At 62.1% G+C, this 13,995-nt stretch overlaps 5 protein-coding genes across 15 annotated transcripts; 2 read left to right on the top strand and 3 right to left on the bottom strand.

Annotated features, from left to right (window-relative positions):
• Nucleotides 1–170: 170 nt before the first annotated feature.
• IGFLR1 (IGF like family receptor 1) lies at nt 171–1,741 on the bottom strand. The gene is made up of 5 exons (XM_051988968.1): nt 1,446–1,741; nt 1,173–1,363; nt 898–1,063; nt 658–822; nt 171–582 (listed from the first exon to the last, which is right to left on the bottom strand). The coding sequence occupies exons 1-5, from the start codon at nt 1,600–1,602 to the stop codon at nt 197–199; spliced, it is 1,065 nt and encodes a 354-aa protein (XP_051844928.1). The 5' UTR covers nt 1,603–1,741; the 3' UTR covers nt 171–196.
• A 448-nt stretch (nt 1,742–2,189) lies between these two features.
• Nucleotides 2,190–3,752, bottom strand: U2AF1L4 (U2 small nuclear RNA auxiliary factor 1 like 4; the record flags this gene model as incomplete). Its single annotated transcript, XM_051990865.1, is given in 5 exon segments — nt 2,190–2,333; nt 2,475–2,968; nt 2,971–3,058; nt 3,239–3,337; nt 3,654–3,752. Coding segments are annotated over 4 exon segments (396 nt in total), but the record flags the coding sequence as incomplete, so codon positions are not given.
• Nucleotides 3,753–4,734: 982 nt separating this feature from the next.
• Nucleotides 4,735–5,930, top strand: PSENEN (presenilin enhancer, gamma-secretase subunit). Its single transcript, XM_051988983.1, has 4 exons — nt 4,735–4,844; nt 5,062–5,150; nt 5,417–5,521; nt 5,671–5,930. Exons 2-4 carry the CDS (start codon nt 5,090–5,092, stop codon nt 5,808–5,810), a joined length of 306 nt encoding a protein of 101 aa, XP_051844943.1. The 5' UTR covers nt 4,735–4,844; nt 5,062–5,089; the 3' UTR covers nt 5,811–5,930.
• A 101-nt stretch (nt 5,931–6,031) lies between these two features.
• LIN37 (lin-37 DREAM MuvB core complex component) lies at nt 6,032–12,195 on the top strand. Of its 11 annotated transcripts, XM_051988948.1 has the most exons (15): nt 6,032–7,588; nt 7,671–8,031; nt 8,406–8,501; nt 8,649–8,864; nt 9,035–9,114; nt 9,337–9,411; nt 9,707–9,773; nt 10,369–10,444; nt 10,717–10,767; nt 10,850–10,879; nt 11,110–11,195; nt 11,390–11,556; nt 11,653–11,793; nt 11,924–11,997; nt 12,080–12,195. In XM_051988948.1, the coding sequence occupies exons 2-15, from the start codon at nt 7,998–8,000 to the stop codon at nt 12,159–12,161; spliced, it is 1,275 nt and encodes a 424-aa protein (XP_051844908.1). In that variant the 5' UTR covers nt 6,032–7,588; nt 7,671–7,997; the 3' UTR covers nt 12,162–12,195. The 11 variants fall into 11 exon arrangements, with proteins under 11 accessions (XP_051844908.1, XP_051844910.1, XP_051844907.1 ...); XM_051988950.1 differs by lacking the exon at nt 9,035–9,114 and having other exon boundaries at nt 8,649–8,722; XM_051988947.1 differs by lacking the exon at nt 9,707–9,773 and having other exon boundaries at nt 9,035–9,187; nt 9,337–9,405.
• Nucleotides 12,196–12,248: 53 nt separating this feature from the next.
• Nucleotides 12,249–13,475, bottom strand: HSPB6 (heat shock protein family B (small) member 6). Its single transcript, XM_051988981.1, has 3 exons — nt 13,225–13,475; nt 12,766–12,888; nt 12,249–12,628 (listed from the first exon to the last, which is right to left on the bottom strand). Exons 1-3 carry the CDS (start codon nt 13,435–13,437, stop codon nt 12,434–12,436), a joined length of 531 nt encoding a protein of 176 aa, XP_051844941.1. The 5' UTR covers nt 13,438–13,475; the 3' UTR covers nt 12,249–12,433.
• Nucleotides 13,476–13,995: the final 520 nt, after the last annotated feature.

Below are 13,995 nucleotides of genomic sequence, written 5' to 3'. Positions count from 1 at the left end.
AGAGGGCCCTGAGGCCCTGGGCTTTTGCCAGGCCTTTTTGTCCCTACCATTAGGATGGCATACGGAGCCCTCCTCAGCCCTGCCTCGGTTCCCAAGTCTGTAAAGCCAGAACCCCTGCACTCGGTCTTGTGGCGTGCCCCCCTCCCCCACTTAGGACGCAGAGCCAGAGCGCAGGGACAGCCTGGTTTATTTCTTGTTACAAAGGATCCGTCCCCATGGCAAGGGGCTTCCAGGCCGGGCTGGGGGGAGGGGGCGGCTGAAGGAGCTTATGCAGCACCCCCAGCGCGTCACCACGCCCCAGCTGGCTCAGGTGGTGGGCCAACTGTCCCAGCTGGGCCGAGGGATCTCGCGCCGTCACCGTCTCCAGCAGGGCACGGAGCGGGGAGTGGGCTGGCCGCAGGGAGTAGGCGAAGGTGGCCCAAGAGGCCGGGAGCCCATAGCGGGCAGCCAAATGGCGAGTGGTTCCCCAGGCAGAACCCCCGCAGGGCCCGGGTTCAGGGTCCAGCAGGATCACCAGCTCTTCCAGCACTTCGAGCTCGTCCAGAAGTCGCGAGAGGGGCTGGCGGGCCAAAGTGGGGGGCACTGGAAGAAAAGGGGACGTGGTAACAAGGGAGTCCTGAGCCCTATGCCCACTCCTTCCCCCTTCCCCCCACTCACCAGACCCCTCACTTAAGGGGAAGAATTTCCAGACTTTTCCAGCTTGTGCCGCCTTCTTGGTGTCGGCCCTCCACCTCCCTGTCTGCACGGCAGCCCAAAGCAGCAGGCCTCCGGCCAGAAGGGCAGCAGCGCCCGCCACGTACCAGACCGTGCTCCCTGCAAAGACTGAAAAAGACTCTGGTGGGTGTGAGCCCCGCTGTGGAGACGGAGGAGGGGGGGAGGGGGCGCTGTGGCACTTACAAGGAGGCACCGGGGACGGAGGCGGCCTGCTGGGGCCTTCCCCAGAGCTCGGTCCTGGACCTCGGGGGCTCGGAGATGAGGATGTTGTGGGTGCCATGGGAGCTGTGGGCATCGTGGGCACCGTTGTATTTTCCAGCTGGCACCGTCTCCTGGAGGGTATGGGTTTCTTGGGAGGCAGAAAAGGGTCACAGGTTTTGAGGCTGGTGGCCTTCATCCCAGCAGGTCGCCGTATGGGTGCGTCCCCGTCCCCCCTCCCGTCCCCCCCAGGGATTTACTGGAGAACAGCGGACTTGGAGGTGTCCATCCCGGGCTGCAGGGGGTTGGGCTGAGGGCAGAGGTTGGTCCGGACATTGCCCGCACTGCTCGGCCCAGTTCCTGTTGCACAGCCCAGGTGGGCACCGAGCATAGGGGAAATCCAGCTGATTGCCTTCATCAGTGACCCCACAGTGGCGGGTGAACTCGTAATCTGAGGGGAGGAGGGAGAAGAGAGGCTCAATGCCCAGTGGGCCAGGGCTCCCACACAGCCCTGGCTCGGCCCCGTCCCTCACCTGGACATCTGGGGGGTCCGAAGCGCTCCACACAGCGCCTGCAGCATCTGTAGTCCCGGTCCCAGTACTCCAGGAAGCCGCAGCGCCAGGAGACGGGGACCAAGCCCGAGGCCCCGGACAGTAGGGTGGCCCCCCACAGCAGGAGGCGGAGCCCCATGGGCGGCTGCAGCCTGTGCCCCAGTCACCGCTCCTCCCTGGAGAGGGAACCAGGGAACTGAGCGCTTTATGAGAAAACCTCAGCCGAGTTTCCGCCCGCCACCCAGATGGTGCTTGTTCAGGCCGGAGGAACAGGCTGGGCTCTGAGCAACCCATCCCCCACTGGGAACCCCTCCTGTAGCCCCCCCAGTGCCCCTCAAATGGCTCCTTTCTTGCCCAACACCCCCTCTCCACCCAGACCCCACCTGTTCTCGTGAAGGTTTTGCTTCTTGCCCCTCCCCTCCCCATTCACTCTTTGGGATTCCCAACCCACTCTTCCCCCAACCAAGGCCCGGGGCTCTTCAGCCTCTGGACCCCAACACTGTCCCCCCACCAAAGACTCAAGCTTTCGCCCTTCAACTTCCTGCCTCCAAGACCCAGGCAACCCTGTGGGGCCCTGTCCCTAAAACTGGCCTCGGCCATGTCCCCAGAAACCCTTCCCCTTAACAAATCCGGCCCATCGAGCCTGTGGTCTCCCCTCCCCCAGGCCCAGAAAGTCCTAAGGGGTCCAAGAAGGTCCCCAAGCCTCCCTACCCCCACCCTGGCACCTGAAGCTGGTCCTGCCGCGGGTTCAGAGCCCCAGCCCCTCCCTTAACTTCCCTTTCCGGGCAGAGCCAGTCATCCACGTGGGGGTGGGGGTGGGGTGGCCCCGGCTGGACTCTGGAAGACTTCTCTGGGCCTCAGTTTCTGTCTCTGTAAAATGAGGGGTACACCTAGAACCTCCCAGCTAGTCGGGCGCACACCTGCTCCCCGCCCGCCCCAACGGCCGCAGCCCCTGCCCTTGCAGCGCACAGTCCCCCCCCCCCCCAAGCGCAGAGACACCAAAGGACAGACCAGATACTTTATTGGGGGAAGGGGGGGTTCCTGCTCCTCCCGTGTGGGTCCCCAGAAGTCAGGTGGGGAAGACCACAGCAACCTCTGTCCTGGAAAGGCCGAGCAGAGGCCGGGCTCGGGGTCTCAGAAGCATCTGTGACGGTGGTCCGGAGACCGTCGTCGGTTCCTTTCTCGAGGCCGGTGTCCCCCTCTGGGTCTTGTGGGCGAGGATCCCCTGGGGAAAGGCGTCAGGGGCTCGCGGGTCAAGCAAAGGGGTCAGCATCCCCGTTCCCATCACGCCCCACCCGATACCTTCTTCTGGGGCCACGGCCGTAGAGCTGCCGGCGAAGGTCCCAGGAGATGGGCCGCAGGTGCATGAAGTTGCAGAAGCCGCCCCGGGTGCACTCACTGTGGCATCAGATGGCAGGTGGAACCGCAGCCCAGCCTCGCCCCCCACGCCCGCCGCCCCTCACCACCGCACCCCATCTCATATTGCCGACAGCAGGACTCCCGGAGTCCGTGACGGGGGACAGCTCGGCCTGCCCGTTGAACCAGCGGTTGTTGAGCTCGGTCACAGCGCGCTCCGCGTCTTCTTCCTGCCGGAACTGGGGGCACAAGGAAGATGCCGGCCCAGGAGTTAGAGCGGGAGTCCCCCCGAGGCCCTGGCGAGCAGGGGCGGACGGCCCAGGGCCCCGCGAAGGAGACTGCTTGGGGAATCCAAGAGGTCGGGGAGGGGTCCGGTCTGGGAGCGAGCAAGGGCCCCAAGAGCAGGCGGCCTCAAACACCTTGACGTAGACGTTGCCCACCAAGTGGTCCCTCAAGTTATCGCAGACGTTCATATCCTCCATCTCCCCGTACTTTTCTTGCAGCTCCGTGATCGCTTCCTGCGGCAGGGAGGGAGGGATGGGCAGTCAGGCTCAGGGAGCCCCCCCAGGGCCAGCTCCCCTCACCCCAAAGAAACCGTCATGGTGCTCCTGCACCTCTACCTCAGTGACACGAGCTGGGAATTCAGGGGTGAAAAGGGTCTTGGGGCTAAAGCAACCCCCTCCCCAGCCTTTCCCTAGTTCTGACATTCAAGTCTTTTATGTCACCACCCCCACAACCCAAAGGCTCCCCCCTCCCGAGCTTGGTGGGGTTCCCACTATCTCCCATCACTCCCACCCCTGCCCGCTCCAGAGGCGTCCCGAGCCCAGTCCTCACAGTGGGATCCGTCCGCTGTCGGGGCCGTGTTCTGAGGGTTCCGGTACAGGTTGAGAAGCACGATGGCTGAGGTGAGGGAGATGAGGTGGGAAAGAGGGGTCAGCCAGGGGCCCAAAGCAGGGGCAGCGGGAGGGAAGAGGGGGCGTCGGGGAAGTGAACAAGGCTGGGAAGGGCCATCCCCTGACTGAATGTGAGCTTATTGTGGAGTTGCGAGCACGGGGCCCCAATCTTAAAGTAAAAGGAGCAGTTAATCCTGAAAAAAGTGCGAGAGTTTGGGGTGAATGAGGTGGTAAGGCCCTTGCTGCCCCTCTCCCATCAAAGGACCCAGTCTCCCCTCTCCCCAGGACCTGCCAAGTGGGACCTGCCACCCCTCCCCCATCAAGTGGGACCTGCCAGCCCTCCCCCATCAAGTGGGATCTGCCACCCCTCCCCCATCAAGTGGGACCTGCCACCCCTCCCCCATCAAGTGGGACCTGCCACCCCTCCCCCATCAAAGGGACTTACCACCCCTCCCCCATCAAGTGGGACCTGCCACCCCTCCCCTATCAAAGGGACTTATCACCCCTCCCCCATCAAGTGGGACCTGCCACCCCTCCCCCATCAAGTGGGACCTGCCACCCCTCCCCCAATGCTCCCCCTCCCCCTCCAGGACCCTGCCTAGTGGGATCTGCCATTCCTCCCTTACCTAGTGGGACCTCTCACCCCAGCACCTTGTCTAAAGGAGACCAATGCCGCCCCTCCCCGGGGACTCCAGTGGCTGGGTCCCTAGCACGACCACCCCTCCTATCACCACTATCGTTTCGCACTTGTCTTTTTCTATCCCGAAAATCGAAGCTAGATATTCAGCCATTTTCACCGACTCCCTCCACCTGTCTGCTTCATGCGTCACTTCCGGTTACAGAGCACGTTTCCGGGCTAGCTTTGAGGTGAGGATCCCTGGGAATTGAAGTCCAGAGAGTAGGGGGAGGTGCCGCGCAGAAAAGATGCCCCGGACCGCCTTTCCCAGCCAATCGCGAGGCGAGAGAGACTGAACCTGAGAGCGAGGCAGAGAAGAGAGCTCCCCGAGAGAGTCTCAGGGTTACAAGTGAGGGAAGGGCGCGTGCGTGCGGAGGATGGACTACAAGTCCCAGAAGCCCCGACGGCACTAGGCGCAAGCGTACTGAAGAAGGAGGAAGGAAAAGCTACAGTAAGGTAGAGGACTGCTCCCCCCCACCCCCCCACCCCCGCCCCAATCCCTCACCCCCTTCTTCTCCCTTCTCTGGGTCGGGGGTGGCATTCTTGTTCCTGCCCCTCCTCTCGCTGATTCGGAGCCCGTTCACTCGCCACAGGAGTGACTTGTACCGACTGGGGCTCCAGTACGGTAGCGGGGGACGTTTGGAGATCCCGACTCGTCTCCTTTTCCCTGCAGCCCTTCCTCATCTTCCTCCTGGACCAGGATGAACCTGGAACGGGTGTCCAATGAGGAGAAGCTGAACCTCTGCCGGAAATACTACCTAGGTGAGGTGGGCACGGGCTAGGGGCGCGCGGCGACCCCAGGGGGCTCAGCCCTCCTCCTCCATCGCCCCCCGCCAAAAGCGGCCCAACTAGTGCCCGTCCCCCAGGGAATGACCTGGTTAGTGAGCCCATCGAATGCTCCCCGGGAGGGAGTAGCCAACGCGGTGACTGCCCCCAGAAGGGACGAGCCTGCTAGTGCCCCACCCCAGGGAGTGGCCCATCTAGTGTCCCCACCATGGCCCGACTAATGCCCCTTCCTTCCTTTCCAGGGGGGTTTGCACTCCTGCCCTTTCTCTGGCTGGTTAACGTTCTGTGGTTCTTCCGAGAGGCTTTCCTGGCGCCAGCCTACGAGGAGCAGGGGCAGATCAAGGGCTGTAAGTCTCTGGAGGTGCCGGGGTGAGGGCAGAGACGCTCTGGCCCCCTCACTAGTCTGGTGGGGCAAGTGGTAAATCAATTTTTGGCCAGCCAAGACCTGATTCCCCCCCCCCCCCTTTTTTTCTTCCCTCTATCTCTTCCTTTCCAGACGTCTGGCGTTCAGCCTTGGGGCTTGTCTTTTGGCTTGTGGCACTGACCTCCTGGATCACCATCTTCCAGATCAATCGTGCCCGCTGGGGTGCCCTGGGCGACTATCTCTCCTTCACCATCCCTTTGGGGATACCCTGATAAGCTCGAGCCTCTGCCAATTCATGGCCTGGTGCCCTTCTCACCCGCCTTATCTCTAGCGCTGGACCAGTATGATTTCCAAAGATGAAGAAAAATCTCATATCCTTCATATCCCCAGCCTTTTATTTGGCCGGAATGGCTACCCAGAACATCTATCCCTGACTAATTTCCCACTTTTCCCTGTAGCCTCCATTGAGACTCCCAAATAAAAATTAAAAAAAAAAGGCATATTTCATGAGAACTGCTGATCCCTACTCCCATTTTTTCTGGGAGGGGTGGGATCTCCCTACTTCACATAGAAACAAATCCCTGAGAGATCACACCCTAGAATCATGGAATCTCAAATCTGGGAAGGTTCTGAGTAAGGATCCAAACCACAAGAGGTCAGCTAGCATCTCTTTCAAGTGCCTCAGCAATGGGAAGCTTGTACATGGTGTTGTACAGCATGATTTACCCACGGACCTCTTAGGGATCCGGCCCCTCGATAACACAGGAGAAAGAATAATATTGTAGGAGGGAAAGGCCTGGACCTAGAACCAGAACCTAGTGACTCTGGACCAGTCCTTCCAGTCTGGGTTTGACTTTCCCAGTTAGTGACTGGGTCTCATTAGTAGAGGAACTGGTTAAGTAACCTGTGAAACACTAGGCTAGAGAACATGCAAATGTATAGAGAACGGATTTCTTGTTCTGTAATCTGATTCTTTGTGACCCCATTTGAGGTTTTCTTGGCAGACATTGGAGGGGTTTTCCATTCCTTCCTCCGGCTCGTTTTACAGATGAGGAAATGGAGGCAGACAAGGTGCAGAGGACTTGCCCAGGGTCACACCGACAGGAAGTGGTTGGGAGTAGGTTAGAACTCAGGACTTGTTGATTCCAGGTCCCCCCCCCCCCCCCAGTTCTATCCATTCCACACTTAGCTACCCCGGAGAATATATAAAATAGGCAATTACAAAAGAGATCCGGCCACTTGCTGGCCAGCCATTTCTGCCCGAGACAGGGCGCTAGTCTCCGGGTCCACCCCCAATTAACATTCTCTTGGGAAGGATGCCCCAGACGGCGCTGACCCCCGGGGGCGGGGGAGGACGGGCGATAGTCACGGCAGCCTTCATGGAGGAAGTGGCATTTGAGGCGAGCCTGGAAGGAGAAGCAGTGGGGGCTTCTGAGAAGTAGAACGGAGAGGTTGACTTCCAGGAATGGGGGGAGGGGCGGAGGGGCTGGCCCTCGGCCACTCCTTCATTTGATAAATGAGGAAAGCGAAACTTGGGCTGTTGGCGGGGTTTAAACTGGGAGTGCTGGACTCTGGCAACGGCTGCTCCACGTGGGCGGACCGTGGAGGGGCGAAGAGGGCTCAGAAAGAAGTGCACAGTGAGCTGCGGGGGAGGGGAGAGTTCGGCTGCACGATTCCTTTCGGCTCTCGGCTGCTGGGATCTTGAAGGGGTGACCCTTGGCAGCAGAATGCCCCCACCCCATGAATCTCACTCGCCACGTCAGTAAAATGAACCTAGACAAGGAATCAGCTTTGCGCCGCTGCTCCATTGCTCAGAGGCGGCATCCATTGCCTAGCAACGCAGAACTGCCGCGAGATTGCGTTTTTCCTTCCCTTTTCTTCCAGGAGCCCCTTTAAGCCGTTGGCACTACAAGTCCCAGGAACCGTGGCGGCAGTCTCAGCCTGCGCCTCCCATAGTGCCTCGCGCGGCCAGGCTCAGAGGACACGTGAAGGGAAGATCGGGGCACGAACTACACCTCCCATGAGGCGCCGCGCGGCTGGGCCGGAGGACGTTAGTTGGTTTCCGGAAGAATGGTTGGGGGTGGGGCTTCGAGCGGGAGGTGGCCGTTAAGACTTCTGATTGGTCTATTCAGGAGACGAGCGGCCACGCCGCCCAATGGAAGCAACGGGCGGGCGGGCAAGGGTGAGACCGTGGGACCTAAGCCGCTGCGGTGGCCTAAGACGGAGGTGAAGAGCTGTCTGTCCGCGGCCCATCCCCAGGTCCTGGGCCGGGAAGGTGAGACTACTTGGCCTGAGAGAGAGGCTCTCCTCCCAAACCTGAACTCTGATCTGCCTCGTGGCTGGCCCCAGTTCTGACCCCGGACTTCCCGGACTGACCCCTGACCCCTGCCCCCGTCCCCGCCCCGGGGCACTGCTGGATACCCCGCTGCCCCAATCGGAAACAGAGCCCGGCCGGAACGATGTTCCCTGTGAAGGTGAAAGTGGAAAAGTCAGGTAAGGGAGGATCGGATGGTCAAAGGAGGCTCCCGGGGACCCCCGGGGAGGAGGAAGCGATCCGGGAGGGCTGCCGGGACTAGGAGGCGACAGCAATCTGGGAAGGTGGCCTGGAAGAGGAAGGAGCATTGAGGAAGACTGCCCCCAGCAGATGAGAGCAATGGCAGATGCAGGAGGCTCACTTGGAGGAGGAGGAGGGAGCGTTGAGGAAGACTGCCCCCAGGAGATGGGAGCAATGGCAGGTGCAGGTGGCTGCTTGGAGGAGGAGGAGGGAGCGTTGGGGAGCACTACTCCAGAAGATGGGAGCAATGGCAGGTGCAGGTGGCTCACTTGGAGGAGGAGGAGGGAGCGTTGAGGAAGACTGCCCCCAGCAGATGAGAGCAATGGCAGATGCAGGAGGCTCACTTGGAGGAGGAGGAGGGAGCATTGGGGAGCACTACTCCAGGAGATGGGAGCAATGGCAGGTGTAGGTGGCTGCTTGGAGGAGGAGGAGGGAGCATTGGGGAGCACTACTCCAGAAGATGGGAGCAATGGCAGTGCAGGTGGCTCACTTGGAGGAGGAGGAGGGAGCGTTGAGGAAGACTGCTCCCAGGAGATGGGAGCAATGGCAGGTGTAGGTGGCTGCTTGGAGGAGGAGGAGGGAGCATTATGGAAGACTGCCCCCGGGAGATGGGAGCAATGGCAGGTGCAGGTGGCTGCTTGGAGGAGGAGGAGGGAGCATTGGGGAGCACTACTCCAGAAGATGGGAGCAATGGCAGGTGCAGGTGGCTCACTTGGAGGAGGAGGAGGGAGCGTTGAGGAAGACTGCTCCCAGGAGATGGGAGCAATGGCAGGTGCAGGAGGCTCACTTGGAGGAGGAGGAGGGAGCATTGGGGAGCACTACTCCAGAAGATGGGAGCACTACTCCAGAAGATGGGAGCAATGGCAGGTGTAGGAGTCTCACTTGGAGGAGGAGGAGGGAGCGTTGAGGAAGACTGCCCCCAGGAGATGGGAGCAATGGCAGGTGCAGGTGGCTGCTTGGAGGAGGAGGAGGGAGCATTATGGAAGACTGCCCCCGGGAGATGGGAGCAATGGCAGGTGCAGGTGGCTGCTTGGAGGAGGAGGAGGGAGCATTGGGGAGCACTACTCCAGAAGATGGGAGCAATGGCAGGTGCAGGTGGCTCACTTGGAGGAGGAGGAGGGAGCGTTGAGAAAGACTGCTCCCAGGAGATGGGAGCAATGGCAGGTGCAGGAGGCTCACTTGGAGGAGGAGGAGGGAGCATTGGGGAGCACTACTCCAGAAGATGGGAGCAATGGCAGGTGTAGGAGGCTCACTTGGAGGAGGAGGAGGGAGCGTTGAGGAAGACTGCCCCCAGGAGATGGGAGCAATGGCAGGTGCAGGTGGCTGCTTGGAGGAGGAGGAGGGAGCATTATGGAAGACATCCCCAGGAGATGGGAGCAATGGCAGGTGCAGGTGGCTCACTTGGAGGAGGAGGAGGGAGCATTGGGGAGCACTACCCCAGGAGATGGGAGCAATGGCAGGTGCAGGTGGCTCACTTGGAGGAGGAGGAGGGAGCATTGGGGAGCACTACCCCAGAAGATGGGAGCAATGGCAGGTGCAGGTGGCTCACTTGGAGGAGGAGGAGGGAGCATTGGGGAGCACTACCCCAGAAGATGGGAGCAATGGCAGGTGCAGGTGGCTGCTTGGAGGAGGAGGAGGGAGCATTGGGGAGCACTACCCCAGGAGATGGGAGCAATGGCAGGTGCAGGTGGCTCACTTGGAGGAGGAGGAGGGAGCATTGGGGAGCACTACCCCAGAAGATGGGAGCAATGGCAGGTGCAGGTGGCTGCTTGGAGGAGGAGGAGGGAGCATTGGGGAGCAGTGGATTCAGAAAGAGAGCTGTCCTCTTCAGAGAAGGGGAGATACTTGCTGGAAGAAGCCCTAAGCCTACTAAGACTTGCTAGGAGGGGGAGGACGAAGGGCCTCCTGGAGACAGGTTGAGTCCTTTCCCTCCCAGGCACAGACCCCGAGGGGAGCCTCTTGGCTCCTGGAATCTGGGGAGGGAGCTCCAGGGGCCCACGGGAGAGTGGGCCAGGAGGGACAAAGGAGACTCCCAGCAGGAGGGAAAGATGTCAGGGTTCATGCGGGACCACAGGGAAGGGGGGATGGGGCCTCCGTCTGGTTGACTTAGGGGAGGAAGGAAAAGATGGGAGCGAGCGCTGAGGATTCCTGTGTGGGAGGGTCGGCTGGAACCTCGGGGAGCATCCGTGGGCGGTGGGGGCCGCTCGCCCCCCCTTCCTCCTGCTCTGCCCCACGCCCACGGGCCTCCCGGCAGCGACCGCTCTCTGCCCCCTCAGAGCTGGAGATGTCCAAAGCCAGGAACCACCTGGACGCCGTCCTGCAGTGTTTGCTGGAGAAGAGTGACGTGGACCGGTGAGGGGGGCAGCTTTGGGGGCCGGGCTGAGGTCAGAAGTTCGTCCGTCTCAGAGCCTCCTCTGGGGGAGGGGAGAGGGAGGGGCTCGGTGATTAGGGCTGGTGAGGTACTGGGGAGACCCGTACGCCTGATCCCCAGGGTCCAGCCCAGGCAGAGGGCGGGCTTCCAGCCTCTGGGGGCCGGAGCTGTCCAGCCGCACAGCGGGCTGATTCTGGAGGCCGTCTGAGCCTCGGCCCTCGGTTCTGAGCTTCGGTCGTTGTCTCCCCCAAAGGGACCAGCTGGAGGAGGAGGCCGGGAAAACGCCCTCCGATGCTCACAGCAAGTAGGTCGCTGGCCAGGTTTGGGGGGAGGGGCCGCGTGGGATGCTCCGGGGCTGGGGTGACGCTGCCTCTCTCCTCCCTTAGGGACTGCTCTCTCACCTCAGCTGGCAAACGGTAAGCTTGGGGGGGCGGTTTCTGCCCGGGCTCTGTCTCTGGGGCCGCCCTTCACTCTTCCCCCTTATCCCGGTCTCCCTTCCTCCCACTCCTGTCCGGCCCAGCCCCCTCTGCTGTCTTGCAATAGACCGTGGCATTGGCCTGGGCCCCTAGCCAGACCCTGCGGGCCCCCTAGGCCGGGTCCACCTCAAGCCTCTGTCCAGTCAGTTCTCCATCCCTCTCCCTCACAGGCCCTCAGCTCGGTTCCCCCATCACAGAAGGAAGAAGAGGAAGGAGATGGAGGATGGGCTCGCCGAGGGGGGACAGCAGAGACCCAGTGAGTGTGGTCGGTGAGAAGGGCGTTGTCGGGGACAAGCAGCCCCGGGCCCGGCAGGAAGCCCGAGGCCCAGTCCAAGGCCGGCCTCGTCTATAAAGTGGGCCAGTGGGTGGGGGGGCAGAGCCGGGCTGAGGGGTCAGCCGGCCAGCCCGCACTCGCTGGCGTCCTTGTGACCTTCGCCCTTCACCCCCCAGACACTTACACCATCAAGCTGTTTGACCGCAGCGTGGACCTGGCCCAGTTCAGTGAGAACACGCCGCTTTACCCCATCTGCCGGGCTTGGATGCGCAACTGCCCCTCGGTGCGGGAGCCAGAGCGCTCGCCCAGCCCTCCCCCAGCTCCCCGGCCGGAGGATGAGGAGGTGAGGACGCCGGGGCTGTGGGGCAGCGAGGAAGGTGGGCCTTGCCCTCCCCATGCCAGACCTGACACGGGTTTTTGGGGCCGGTTCTTTTCCAAGGGAACTGAGGTCACCAACGGTAAGAGCCGAGACGTGTACAAGCTGCCGCCCCCCACCGCCCCCTGCCCTTCTGGGGAAGCCCCCAGCCCCAGGATCCCCTCCCCACTTCGGCCAGAGGGCCAGGAGGCCTCTGAAGACCCGGTAAGTGGATGCTGGAGCCCCTCTAGGAGCTCTCGGGAAGAGCTGGACCAGGTCTTGGGCCTATGGGGGGAAGAGGATGCTTGTATGGCAGCTCCCCAGCCTGACTCTGGCTCTCCCGCTTTCTGCGCAGCCCCCCGAGACAGCCCCAACCATGTCCTCCCTCATCTACCGCAACATGGAGCGCTGGAAACGCATCAGGCAGAGGTATGTGGCCCCCAGCCCCAAAGCTGCTCCCACCCCCCACCGCCCGCAGGCCGGCCCGGCCCTGACAGCCTGTGTCCCCCAGGTGGAAGGAGGCTTCCCATCGGAACCAGCTGCGGTACTCCGAGAGCATGAAGATCCTGCGCGAGATGTATGAGCGCCAGTGACCTTCCCCCAATAAAAGCGTCCCCCAGCCCAGCACCTCCATCTGCTCTCTCCCTCTTGCGAGGCCCACAGACCGGACACCACGGGGAGAGAGGTCCAGGGCTTTTATTGGGTCCTGGAGGCAAGGACTCTCCAGAGCTGGGGCTGGTCATTGGGAAGGACAGAGCTAGGAGGGTGGGGGACCTGGGGGGCAGGAGTAGGCATTGGGGATGGGGGGCAGCACCCAGGGAGACTTAGCTGGCAGCGGGGTCAGAGCTGAAGGAGAGTGCCCCTCCTACTTTGCCTCAGACGCTGCTCCCTGGGCAATGGGCACAGTGCGCTCAGCTGCCTGGGTCCCTGAGGTGCCGGCTGAGGACTGGATAGACAGGACCCCCTCAGGGGACAGGGCTGAGGTCACCGTGGCAGGGTCCACCCCCTCTGGTAGCCGATAGCGGCGGTGAAACTCCCGGGAGATGAAGCCGTGCTCATCCTGCAATATGATAGCGCCCCTCTTCAGGCCGGGGTGACTCATGCCCCTGCACCCTTCCTCACTTCCCTCCCCCCCGCCTTCTCCTCTGCTCCCCCCAACCTGGCCCTGCTGGGCCTCTGCCCCCCTTCCCAACATACCGGGCGTTCCTCATGGTGGGCATGGACTTCCACATACCCCCCCACCACCTTAACGTTGATCTCCTCCGGGGAGAAGTGCTTCACGTCCAGTAACACGGAGAACTCCCCCTTGGCCAGGGTCCCCTGTAGGTTAGGGGAGAGGGAGCTCGGAGGGGGTACCCAAGGGAGGGCCACACTGGTCTCTGGGCACAGGGAGAAGGGTTAATGCCAAAGGGGTCTCCTGGGGAGGGGTCGGTCTTGGGGAGCGCTCAAGAAGAAAGGGAAGTTGAGCAGAGATTCTCTCCAGCTGACTGGGGGCCCTTCGGTAATGGGGGGAGTTTTCCCTGGCCTTGAAAAAAGTTCCCCTCCCCCAGCTGAGCAGGCATTCAACAAAAAGACCCCTAGGAGTCAGGACAGTAGGGGCTGGGAAGGGGGAGCCATGCCCTCCTTGGCCCGAGGTGGCATTGGGAAGATTCATACCTCTCCAGGACCAGGATCAGCCCTAAGGGCCACGCTAGGTGCCCGAAGGTAGTAGGGTGCTAGAGCCTGTGGGCACAGGGCAGCCAGTTCAGCCTCCAGCAGACCCTCCCCAAAGCGCTGATCGAAGAGCCTGCTGGGGGTGGTCAGGCTGGGGAATGCCAGGGGAGCTGGGCGGCGCAGCCAGGACGGCTGGATGGGCACAGGGATCTCCATGGTCAGGCTGGGCAGCAGCAAGTCCCCAGCAGGCACCCGGCCTGGCCCCTTTATACCAGGCCCCCGCCTTCCCAGTCCCTCCCCTTCCCTCCCCCGGGAGCAGGATTCTGGAGAGTTCCCTGCCAGCCTGGAGAGGAGGGAGAGCCCCTGATAGGATGCCCACAGTAGGGGGGGAGACACGGAAGCCAGCACATTCTGCCTCTCCAGAAGGCTGGCTGAGACCCCCAGGGCCCCCCTCCCCCAAAGACCAGGAAGCCTATTTGGTACAGACAGAGGGATCTGGGGTGTGCCTCGGGTGGGAGCTGTGGGAGGACCGAACAAAACCAGGATGGGCAGAGTCTGCACTGGACTGACCAGCTCTGGCCCCAATGGAGTGAGCAGGTCCCAGGGTAAGGGCGCACCTCCCTGAAGGGGCCCCGAGAGGCCCCTGGCATCAGGCTGCTGCCCCTTTAAGCTGCCTAGGATTTGGGCAGTGACGCATCAGGCCTGGCAAGTCCTGTTTCCATCTGGGGCCTGCCTGGGTGGGGGCTGGGGTGAGACTGGCATGTGGAGTGGGGG

The sequence above is a fragment of the Antechinus flavipes genome, chromosome 3 (genome assembly GCF_016432865.1).
Source record: "Antechinus flavipes isolate AdamAnt ecotype Samford, QLD, Australia chromosome 3, AdamAnt_v2, whole genome shotgun sequence".
Lineage (NCBI taxonomy): Eukaryota > Metazoa > Chordata > Mammalia > Dasyuromorphia > Dasyuridae > Antechinus > Antechinus flavipes.
The sequence above is the reverse complement of the archived record's forward strand: the minus strand, read 5'-3'. Positions and strand labels throughout refer to the sequence as shown.

Coding starts and splice junctions, on each gene's coding strand:
- HSPB6 (XM_051988981.1), bottom strand. CDS start 13,437: ATGGAGATCCCTGTGCCCATCCAGCCGTCCTGGCTGCGCCGCCCAGCT. Junction 12,889..13,224: donor CTGATCCTGGTCCTGGAGAG/GTATGAATCTTC, acceptor CCTAACCTACAG/GGGACCCTGGCCAAGGGGGA. Junction 12,629..12,765: donor CCCACCATGAGGAACGCCCG/GTATGTTGGGAA, acceptor ATCATATTGCAG/GATGAGCACGGCTTCATCTC.
- IGFLR1 (XM_051988968.1), bottom strand. CDS start 1,602: ATGGGGCTCCGCCTCCTGCTGTGGGGGGCCACCCTACTGTCCGGGGCC. Junction 823..897: donor TCCGTCCCCGGTGCCTCCTT/GTAAGTGCCACA, acceptor AGTCTTTTTCAG/TCTTTGCAGGGAGCACGGTC. Junction 583..657: donor CCCCTTAAGTGAGGGGTCTG/GTGAGTGGGGGG, acceptor CTTTTCTTCCAG/TGCCCCCCACTTTGGCCCGC.
- LIN37 (XM_051988948.1), top strand. CDS start 7,998: ATGTTCCCTGTGAAGGTGAAAGTGGAAAAGTCAG. Junction 8,032..8,405: donor GGTGAAAGTGGAAAAGTCAG/GTAAGGGAGGAT, acceptor TGCCCCCAGCAG/ATGAGAGCAATGGCAGATGC. Junction 10,768..10,849: donor CCCTCCGATGCTCACAGCAA/GTAGGTCGCTGG, acceptor CTCCTCCCTTAG/GGACTGCTCTCTCACCTCAG.
- PSENEN (XM_051988983.1), top strand. CDS start 5,090: ATGAACCTGGAACGGGTGTCCAATGAGGAGAAGCTGAACCTCTGCCGG. Junction 5,151..5,416: donor CTGCCGGAAATACTACCTAG/GTGAGGTGGGCA, acceptor CTTCCTTTCCAG/GGGGGTTTGCACTCCTGCCC. Junction 5,522..5,670: donor GCAGGGGCAGATCAAGGGCT/GTAAGTCTCTGG, acceptor CTTCCTTTCCAG/ACGTCTGGCGTTCAGCCTTG.